This window comes from Epinephelus moara, chromosome 13, assembly GCF_006386435.1.
Source record: "Epinephelus moara isolate mb chromosome 13, YSFRI_EMoa_1.0, whole genome shotgun sequence".
NCBI classification, from domain to species: domain Eukaryota; kingdom Metazoa; phylum Chordata; class Actinopteri; order Perciformes; family Serranidae; genus Epinephelus; species Epinephelus moara.
The window spans coordinates 494,420-505,114 of record NC_065518.1 but is presented as its reverse complement, the minus strand read 5'-3'; the positions used below and the strand labels follow the sequence as shown (position 1 = coordinate 505,114).

At 44.7% G+C, this 10,695-nt stretch overlaps 1 protein-coding gene across 1 annotated transcript in view; it reads right to left on the bottom strand.

The window, feature by feature from the left end:
- Window positions 1–10,695, bottom strand: part of adam8b (ADAM metallopeptidase domain 8b) — a 24,614-nt gene that overhangs the window by 11,787 nt on the left and 2,132 nt on the right. Inside the window, exons 5-18 of the mRNA XM_050060456.1 lie at window positions 9,679–9,755; window positions 9,034–9,238; window positions 8,866–8,931; window positions 7,394–7,456; window positions 7,134–7,303; window positions 6,965–7,046; window positions 6,713–6,852; window positions 5,130–5,316; window positions 4,657–4,746; window positions 2,526–2,724; window positions 1,168–1,270; window positions 835–1,000; window positions 668–748; window positions 464–548 (exon numbers count right to left, since the gene is read on the bottom strand). Of these exons, the coding sequence (XP_049916413.1) occupies window positions 464–548; window positions 668–748; window positions 835–1,000; window positions 1,168–1,270; window positions 2,526–2,724; window positions 4,657–4,746; window positions 5,130–5,316; window positions 6,713–6,852; window positions 6,965–7,046; window positions 7,134–7,303; window positions 7,394–7,456; window positions 8,866–8,931; window positions 9,034–9,238; window positions 9,679–9,755 (1,714 nt within the window). The remainder of the gene's footprint in view (window positions 1–463; window positions 549–667; window positions 749–834; window positions 1,001–1,167; window positions 1,271–2,525; window positions 2,725–4,656; window positions 4,747–5,129; window positions 5,317–6,712; window positions 6,853–6,964; window positions 7,047–7,133; window positions 7,304–7,393; window positions 7,457–8,865; window positions 8,932–9,033; window positions 9,239–9,678; window positions 9,756–10,695) is intronic.

The window sequence follows — 10,695 nt, the reverse complement described above, 5'->3', positions numbered from 1 at the left end:
TCTGTCAGTCAGTCATTCTGTCTGTCCCACGTTTTTCAAACACTCTGTCTGAATACATTGCTCTTCTTAATGGGTTCAGTTGAATATTTAATCTGCAGTTTCCTACGACCTGTATCCCAAACACACACCATGTGAAACTGTACGTGGGCAACTGTGCACTCAGTGGGTATGAACTAGTTTTTCTAAGTTGATGAAACAAGACAGGGCAGCGCAGCTTCTGCAGGAACTAAGTTTTTAACTGAGGTCAAAAACTCTTGATGAGGTCGGTGCTGGAAGAAAAACGATCACTCATAGTGAATCATTCATGTTTCCTCCTCACTGCTGGAGTGACACATGGAGCAGGTGTGACCTGTTTTTGTCTGCGCTGCTCTCTGAAGGCCACTGACCTTCAGCTTCATCAGATATATAACATTCTGTGTTTAGCAACCACACAAACACATTTACTGTGACAAGTGTCCCGTACCTTGAGGTAAGTCTGCATACTGGATGTCGCAGTACGGTGGAGCCCAGCCAGGATTACAGTGGCACTCGTTCTTGTGATTACACACCTGAAGATAAAATGCAGAACCATTTATCTAAACATGAGTCAGGCACTTGGACTTCGGTCCAGAGGAGTCAAATTGAAAACAGCTGTTGGTGATGTCATACCCTAAAATAACTCACTCACCCCATTGTTGTTGCATTTCTTCTCACAATCCTCCTTCTTCCCATAAACAGACATGTCCACACATCTGTTGCCGAGGCAAACCTGCACACAAATGTTAGATTGTGAGCAAAACATCCACCATAACTGACACAGCTCCACGTCATGTGTCTCCCTGCTGCAGCTTTTACCTTATTTGGTCCACATTTGGTTCCGTTTGGCACCATGTCCATGTTTCTGGTCTTGTCGTCCTCCACAGCTAGTTTACACTCGATCTTGTACACAGTGTAGGATGCCCCTTTACCTGTGATGGACTCGCCGCCTCCTCCGCAAAATATAGATCCACACATAAGGTTCCTAAAGACACAGAACAAAGTGATGAAAACAGCCTCAAACATACAACTCTTGATGTGTGTTTTGACACTGATTTGTTTTGTGTGCCAGGTTTCCCTCAGGTGCATTTTGTGATCAGTTTTTTGAGCCTGGTCTTCAGCAGGAAGTTCAGTATAACGGTTGATACATACTGTGCAGAACAGGGGGTGTAGCCAAATTTGGTCCTCCCACAGTTGGCACCTTCTTCGCCCCGTTTGTTCAGGTTAAAACACAGATCTGGTCCAACTATGGCCCCTGAGGAAACAAATATAGACAGGTTTTCATTTAATGACGATCTCTCACCAGATGATTTTAATTAAATCTGTCAAATTATAATTCTGGCAAAAAGTCAAAGTTAACATATTATCTCAATATCTGTACTTTGAATTATTCTTTACATCATTACAAACTCTGCTGTGCAGCCATTTGAAATCAGTTTTGTGGAAATCCTAAAGTTTCCAAAGATAACTGATGTGAACGCCGAATTTTGGGGGAAATTATGTACAAGACACCAAGAACATCTCAAGTGGTGTTAACAGGGGTGCAGTGCTGCTGGGGCGCACCAGAACAGTGATCTGTCACTTTTTTTTCTCCAAGTGAGGACATGAAATATTCTCAGTTTGCATGACAAGGCTCTGATGCTTTCAAAGATCCAATATTCATGAAAGCATATATGATGCAAGAGAGACAATAAAAACAAACAGAGTAGTTAAAGTTGTGACACTGACATTTAAGGTGTCAACTTATGATCTTTTTTTTTTTTTTAGATTATTTTTTGGGCTTTTTGCCTTTAATCGACAGGACAGTGTGGAATGGAGAGAGAGAGAGAGAGTGGGGGGATGACGTGCAGCAAAGGGTTGCAAGCTGGAATCGAACCTGCTACCGCTGCAGTGAGGCATCGCCTCTGTACATGGGGCGCCGGCACTATCCACTATGCTACAGACGCCCCAAAACAAGCCACAACTTAACTGTGTGCGAGCATGTGTGCGTGCACGTCTACAACAAACACAACCGGACACCCCGATCAGTATTTTTGGCTTTGCCGACAGCGATCCATTAAAGTATGACCGTACTGCCTTGACACCAGCACTAATGCTCGGCTTGGGATCATTAGTGCTGGTGTCAGACACTGTGCCAGAAGAAGATTTTAGGGGTTCAGGCACAAAAGACGGAGTGTTGCATGATGTTGGGATGTCATTAAAATTGGACGTAGTAAAATGGACTCTGATTTTTAACGACTCAATTCTTTTTTTGGACGCAGAGACTCCTATTTTCTGTGAGGGTGCTATTCATTCAAATCTCTGTGATCCTCTGTGTCCTACAAACTATTGAAGCAAAGTTTCTTAGAAAAAGCCGTTTCCACCATGTGACGGTGAAATTTACTGAGACGACTAGAAACAGACTAATTATCAAAGTCCCTTCAGGCTCAGCTTGTCTATTCAAAAAACAAGGAAAACAGTGGAACCCCTGTTTTTAGTTTTTTATCCTGGCAGCAGTGTGTTGAGAGTACCTTGTCCAAACAGCCTCCAGCAGTGCTGCTCATGAGACGGGCATTGTCCGTTGTGGCAGTAGCCCTGCACCCGGTCGTAGCAGGGCTTGCCGTTCATCTCAAAGCTGTCTTCGGGACAATCCTCTGACGCTCCGGTGCAGTATTCAGGCAGGTCACAGTCACCTGCTGACTTTCTGCACACACTTCCAGCCAGTTGGAGCTGTGGGTTAAAGTGCATTTTAGGTGACTGAGGAAGAATTCGTTCAAGTAGAAGTTGGTTCAGCTGTGTACATAATTAGCTGTGTATTTGTGCTGCATTGCATGACTTGCACCACCTCTACATTTGAGGAAGGATGTGGTGAGTTATAGTACATGGAAACAGCAGGATATCACCCTCTGTTTCCTGTTGTTAGAAGAACTGCTGCTGTTTTAATGTGGTTTGAAGAGTAACCTCCTCCTGTGGCCATTATAATGCAACAGTTATTAGCAGGGTGTGTCTGTGCCAGTGGCCTTGCTGTAGCCTGCACACACTGTGGTGAAAGGGTAGGGACATTTCAGCCATACTAGCAGAAACTGGATTGTCATGAAATTTGGTTCAGACATTTGTGTTCCAAGAGGGTGAGTTCTACAGACTTTGGTAATGCTCTGATTCCTCCAAAAGTGACAACAGCAGGCCAAAGTTCTCTAAGTTATTGCAGCCAGGTCTTAGCGTCTGTAGCATCTCTATGGCCCTGTCTACACCTGGTATTAACATGCATGTTGGATGACCCAATCCAAGTGGACAACGTTAAATACAAGTGTAAACAACCACCAAGACACATTGTAATCCGATCCGACCACATATCTTTTGCAGTGTAAACACTAGTGTGTCCTGATGCGTCACCAATAAGGACTCCATCATCAGTGCAGGATGTGGTGGTTGCCTTGGTGACACCATGCTAACACTCTATCATGAACCCATTTGTCCAACCTTTGGCCCGATGGAAGGAGATGTGTTGAATTCTGCTGACAGCGATATCTCCAGCTGTGCTGACACCATGTTAATACCAGGTCTAAACGAGGTCTTTGAGATGCTCCGGGCTTTTCACTGACTCCAACATAAACCCGTCCATGTCATCACTCGACGGTCAGAGCAATGGACGTAATATAAACAATGAGAACGTCCACTTCAGGTGGATGGGTCCGGAAAGCACAGGACTTTGACCCAGGAGACCTGCTTGAAACTAAAAGTCAACGTTGAGTTTTCTTGTCACGTCAGTCGTTAGTCAAGTGAGTCATCAGTGACTCGTTAGTAAAGGTGGGTACGAAACTACCAAATTACGTCTGTACGACTGAGAACCAATTCATGCTAAATCCATCGCTGCCGAATTTCAGTACCTGAGAGCACATCTGGGTGAGAACAGCTGGTTTAAACAAGAGGCGAAGTGCCACAAAGTGCCCTGAAGCTTAGAAGCCAGGCACAGAGCTGTGATTGAATGTTTGTCATTACAGAGAGAGTAAAGTACCAAATAAAGTTCCCTTGGGTGCCAAATTCCAGGTACAGGAACCGGTACCAGTATTGGACCCAATACTGCTGCCAGCTGCTGCTCAAGCATCAAAATATGACGAGTAGGGATGAGATCACGCTGCTTATCCAGTGTGAAATATCTCAAGTCTTTACGGGATGGATTAGCACAAACTTTTGTTCAGATGTTCATGAATGAATGAATGAATGAACTTCCTTTGATGTTCACATGTGTAGTTCTGAGTGAAACATGTTAACCAATATCAGGTGGATTCATCCTCTGGATGATCTGCAATAACTTCATTTATCCCCAGACTTTTTCAACATTTTTAATATGTCCAAGACATTAATGACAAAATGTCTCCTCTTTAGTACTAATTAGCAAATATTAGCTTGCTAACAGGCTAAACTAAAGTGGTGAACATGTGTCAGCATGTTAGCATATCATATGAGGATGTTAGCATGCTGACGTTAGCGTTTAGCTCAAACCAGCTGTGCAGCGTCACAGAGAAGCCAGTATCATTAGTCTTGTTAAATCACAGGTTTGGGACCTTCAGGGGAAAATTCATACAGCAAACAGGATCTTACTCAGTTTTTAGCCGACACATTCTGAGAAACCCACTTTAAAAGCTTCATTAATGGAAGTACCTGGCAGTTGTCACAGCATTGTCCATGAGCACACTGGGATCCTTCAGTCAGGCGACAAGTTGAGGCATCACAACAAGGATTCGTGCATTCCTAGGAAAACAATCTTTTCAGTTGTCATGTTTGCGTGTCCAGTTTCAAATCAAACAGGACTGCACTGATGAAAGTTTAGTCTAAACAGATCAGATTTTAATCTCCCACACAAGCAGCATCTCTGCCAAGAACGTTTTCTCTCTGGTGGGATGTGAACACACAGGAAAACTATTTTCATTTTTGAGGCCAAACGTCAGCTTCACTGGAATCACCACTGCCTTCTCTTTTATTAGCTGCAGCCTTACACACAGGAAACCACACCGGGTCTCTAAAATGGGAAGCCCAAATGGTATCTACCATCACCAAAAGATATATTTAAACACGGCTCCAAAAGTGACTAATCTCTTACAAGCAGTGCCTTTAGCGTCTGCTGAAGGCTTTACCTCCACAGTGCCACAGTCGCACTCCTCTCCAGGGTCCAGCAGGGCGTTGCCGCAGCCAGGTCCCGGAGCAATGGTCCTAACGGAACTGGGTTTTGACAAGCAGCTGGGCCGAGCTCGTTCCATGAATTCAGCGAGCTGCTCCACACTGCAGGTGCTGAAAAACTCCGGGAAAGCTTCATTTCCTGTCCTGAGGATGAGCAGACAGATTTCCTCTTTGTGAAAGACTGTGAAAAATTGTTCATGTTGTGATTCTGATTTGAGATGGAGCAAAAACTTTATCTGCTATATGACTTAAAGCATGTGGACACCAGAACATCACACTCACATGTGACTGCTGAATATTTTAGTGAACAACTGTGGCCAGTAATCTGCTGCTCTTTAGCCTGGCTGCAGGGATTTGCTCTCATTCTACTACGAAAGCATCAGCGAGATCACGCACTTATTTGGTGACTAGATATAGTTCATCTCAAAGTGTTGGATGGGCCTGAGGTCAGGGCTCTGCAGGCCAGTCAAGTTCTTCCACACCAAACTGGGAAAACCATTTCTTTATGGACCTGGCTTTGTACATGGCAGAACAGCTTGTTGGAAAGTCAGATGGAGGGCAGGAAGTGATACATCCATACACTGCGTAAACTGGACGTAAAGTAAAGTGCCTACATAAAAGAGTCGGATGAACCTGTAGGCAGCAGGTATCGCCAGAAAACTGAAACTCATGTTGGATGTGATCCGATCGTCGTTAAAAACCACCTCGACCCCAGGACCTCTTAACGTTACTAATGTTACCAGGTGATCCAAAGACACCGTAGAAGAGTCTAGAGGACTGTAACTATTTTGTGTGTGGTTGGATCCACGACTGAAACAGCTGCAGTCTTGTTTTTGGCTCGGGGCATAAATGTGCTTAACTGTCAGTATATTTCACCTCCATACATGGATGCACCGCTGTCAGGCTGATGTCATTAGCTAAGGTTGGCTATCTTTAGCCACTACTGTCTACCGACTACGTCAACCGTTGCCAAACATCTAGTGAAACGGCGTTAAAAATCTAGGCTGTAGCTAAAAAACACAGAAGCTGTCACGGCACAGTCACTGCATCCAACTTGAGGCATGTTTAACACAACACTAGAACATTTACGTTTGACATTTGTTGACTCCACTCCTCCAGACTGAAGACAGAGGTTTCTGATATAAACCTGCAGCTGTTTCACAGTGATTTCTCTCTTTTTACTTCTCCTTTTTACGTCCTACTATTTTCAGAAGATTTTCCTAATGTGATCTGTTGGATCGGCCATAAACAGCACAGATCACAGGCATTTGTGCAGTGTTGGTAGTGTTTGCCTCTGGTCGCCTGCTCTCCATCTGGACAGCACACCAGTGTATGACGTCATATGAGAAGAAGCTATTGGAAGTATTAAGCGGCCTGGATGTGCACATACTTTGGTCACATACTTCTGTATGTGAAAGCTGAATGTTCATGATGTTCCAGCTGAAATATGATTCTTCCAAATATACAACAATTTGTATCTTGCAAAAATGTATTTGCAGCAGGACAGACCAAACAGTTGAATTTGCAGAGACGTCCTCACCTGAGCTTTTCTGCCATCACACAGTTCCCACTGTAAGACGGACCACACGTACAACTGAAACCATCATGCGACAGGCCGAAATTGTGTCCCATCTCATGAGCGATGGTGGAGGCGAGGCCTACTGGGTTGTCATGGTGATCCTGGGAGAGAAATGCAGAGCTCTTGCTTTAAATTCAGCAGGATGAATCATACCATTGTTACACATTCCCTCAATCTCTAGATCTAATGTAAGTGAGACGTCATTATTCATACCTGGTTGACTCCACCTGAGTTTCCAGTGCACATGGCAAACTTATTTGCCAGTCCGACTGTGTCTCCTTCAAAATCTGTGCCACTGTTGAAGGAAAAAGTCTCACATCAGGTCAACTTGGCAGCGTGACTTTGTTCAACATCTGCACAGACATATGAGACAGGTCCTCACGTCACAAATTGGGCATTGTCGTGCTTCATCCTCTTCAAAAGATCTTCTTGTCTCCACAGCAGGAAGTGGTCCAGAGTCGTCTCTGATTTAATGTCAACGTCAATGTAGTCTTTGTACGTCCAAATCTCCAAGCCCACCAGGATGATGCGAATGTTTAGAGGTCGATACAGCTGCAGGCAGAGGAGACAACGTTACTCAGGGGTAAATACACAAGAACTGTCAGCTAACAGCACTGATGGCATGATGCCAGATAAAATTACCTTGTCAACGTGATTCATAACTCCAAGAACACGGGATTTAGTCTCGCTGCCATATCGTTTATACTGGAGGAAGAAAGGAGACAAACATGATCAGATTATTTATCCAGCTATCTTCCTGGCAATGTTTTCCAGCTCGTCCTATGGGATTTTGAGGCGCTCCCGGGTCAGATGAGATACGTAATATCTCCAGCATGTTCTGAGTCTACCCAGCGGTCTCTTCACCAGTTGAACATGCCCAGAAAAGCTCCAAGGGGAAGCGTCCAGGAAGCATCCAGATCAGACCCCTGAACCACCTCAACTGGCTCCTTTTGGCACCAAGGAGCAGAAACTCTACTTCGAGTTCCCTCCAGTTGGCTGAGCTCCTCTCCCTTTCTCTACGGCTGAGCCAAGCCACCCTAAGAGGAAACTCATTTCGGCTGCTTGACTCTGCTGACCATAAGTGAGGGTCGTAACATAGATGGACTCTAAAGATTCGCCTTCCAGCTCAGCTCCCTCTTCACAGTGGTCCAGTACAAGCCTGCATTACTACTGATGCTGCACCGGTTCACCTGCTGATCACATTTTACCCTGACTGGTGAAGTGATCACTGATCAGGGTGCCTTCTGGGCGCCTCACGTTGGAGTCGTCAAATTTTTTTTTCCATTCCATTCTACCCTCACTCGTGAACAAGACCCCGAGATGCTTGAACTCCCTCGCTTGAGTCGCTTAAGGCAGTAACTCTCTCCCAACAAAATTTCGATTTGCTGGTCCATCTCCGTCCCAACCCTCACCTATGGTCATGAGCTCTGGGTAGTGACTGAAAGAATGAGGTCACAGATACAAGCGTCTGAAATGAGTTTCCTCTGTAGGGTGTCTGGGCTCAGCCTTAGAGATAGGGGGAGGAGTCAGACATCTGGAGGGAGCTCGGAGTAGAGCCGCTGCTCCTTCATGTTGAGGTGGTTCAACATCTGATCAGGATCCTCCTGGTCCAGCTGGTAGGAGGCCCCGGGGCAGACCCAGAACACACTGGAAGGATTATATATCTCATCTGGTCTGGGAACACCTCGGGGTCCTCCAGGAGGAGCTGGGAAGTGTTGCTTGGTAGAGGGATGTCTGGGGTGCTTTGCTTGGCCTGCTGCCCCCGCGACCTGGCCCTGGATAAGCGGATGAAAATGGAAGAGAGGTGAGCACAACTATGAGTTGGTACCCATCCATCTCTTGCACTGACTCCAGTTCCTTCACTGCCAGAGAGGAGATATTCAACGTCCCCAGAGACAATCTGTGATACCAGGGGTCAGCACACCTAGGTCCCTGGCTTTGCCTGCCGCCTGGCTGGCAATTCACCCAACCCCAATGCCTATGCCTGCAGGCCGTGGTCCCACAGGAAGGCGACCCTGAGTTCTGTCAGGCTGTAGCCAACCCCCTGGGTCACAGACCAGATTCATTTCGTGATGGACATTTTAGTTATAAAGAAAATAAAATGAAATATTTACCTCAGCATTGTCCACCACCACAACCAGCTCGACAAACCTCTGTGGACCTGCGATGGGTTTAGTTTTCTGAAGACAAAAAGGAAACAGAAATACAACCTTCATATTAATATTTAAATGGATAAACCTCACGTTTTGTTCATGGTTTACCATAAAACCCACATCACCTACCCATGACCTGGACCTGAAGAGGCCAGAGAGCGGAGGGCGCTGGGCCTGCTCCTGGTCGTACGGCGTGGTGGTGTTAGAGGAGGAGCCACAGCCGGGGCTGCCGCTGATCTTCAGGTGCTCCCGTCTGTAAACTGCATGATCACCATCGTCAGACTGTCCCAGAGGCTCGATCAGGTAAACCTGCTGCCGGGCTCTCACAAAGCCGCTGCACACAGAGAGTGTTGTGAGGTAAGACTGCGTAAATATGATCCGACAGAAGAATGAAAATAGCTTAATCTAATATAAACACTCTGTAAACACCGGAGTGCAACACATCGATCTGTTCTGTATACATGTCTTAGTTTCACAAATATAAAAGTTTCCACTGAGAAATGTCACGTTGCATCAGAACATTTCAAAACACAATAAAAAGGAAATAAAGTGAAACATATAAGAGTAGAAATACAGTCACAGTGCAGTGTTCTGATGAGCTGCCCGTCGTTAAATCGTATATAAAACTTACATCATATTCAGGCTCCAAAAACACATTGAAACAGATTACTAAATATCTCGAAGCAGCACATTTCACAAGTATCTGAGATTCGCTTACTGGACATAATGTCAGCAGCAGATTACAAACAGGAAGTTAGGTCCAGCTTTTCTTACCTAATGCCTGAACAAATCCCAACGCTGACTGAAGAGTCCTTCACGCCCTCGACATGACCGTGATAGTAGCAGTGGTCCTGGACGGAAATACATTCATCAGATTAGAGATATCAGTGCGTTCAATCTGCTGCAGTTGGTTTGTGATTTACATTCCTGTAATGGACGTTACTCACAGAGGGTGTCTTTGTGAGTAACGTCCATTAAGTTATGAATCACACAGCAGGAATGTCAGATCTTTATCATGTTGGGTTCACACTAAGTCCATACTGTGATGTGAGACGTTTGACATTTCATAACTTTGTCATACGATAAATATAAACAGGTTTACAGATATAGATGTGGCCTTTCTGTCTGTGTAACCTGCATGTATTTGCCATAATGTCTGACATATAAAATATGTGTTCTGTCTGTGTAGAAATAAAAATCAAGCAATACATACAACCTGAAAGCATCTGCTAATAGTTTAATATAGTTACACGGATTATCAGTTAAAATGCAGATCAGTAATAATAGTTTATATGAATTTACAGAAATACACTGAATCTGAAAATGGATGATGGACATGACGTTGTAATTTACAGAGAATACGATCATTGTTTTAAAGCTTTAAAATGTGCATCAGTGCAGCAACTAACAATTATGTTTATAATCACAATCAGAAATACTTTATTGATCCCAGAGTGGAAATTATGACTCATCACAGTTGCTCCGATGTAAAGAATAGAGTATGAAAAAAAGTGTGTAAACAGAGCAATGAATGAAATAGAGGAGAAATTAAATGTGCTTTAAAGGGATAGTGCACCCAAAAATGTAAGTTCAGCCATTATCTACTCACCCATATGCAGAGGGAGGCTCAGGTGAAGTTTTAGAGTCCTCACATCACTTGCAGAGATCCAAGGGGAGAGGAGGTAGCAACACAACTCCACCTAATGGAGGCTGACGGCGCCCCAGATTCAAACGTCCAAAAACACATAATTGAAACCACAAAATATCTCCATACTGCTCGTCCGTAGTGAT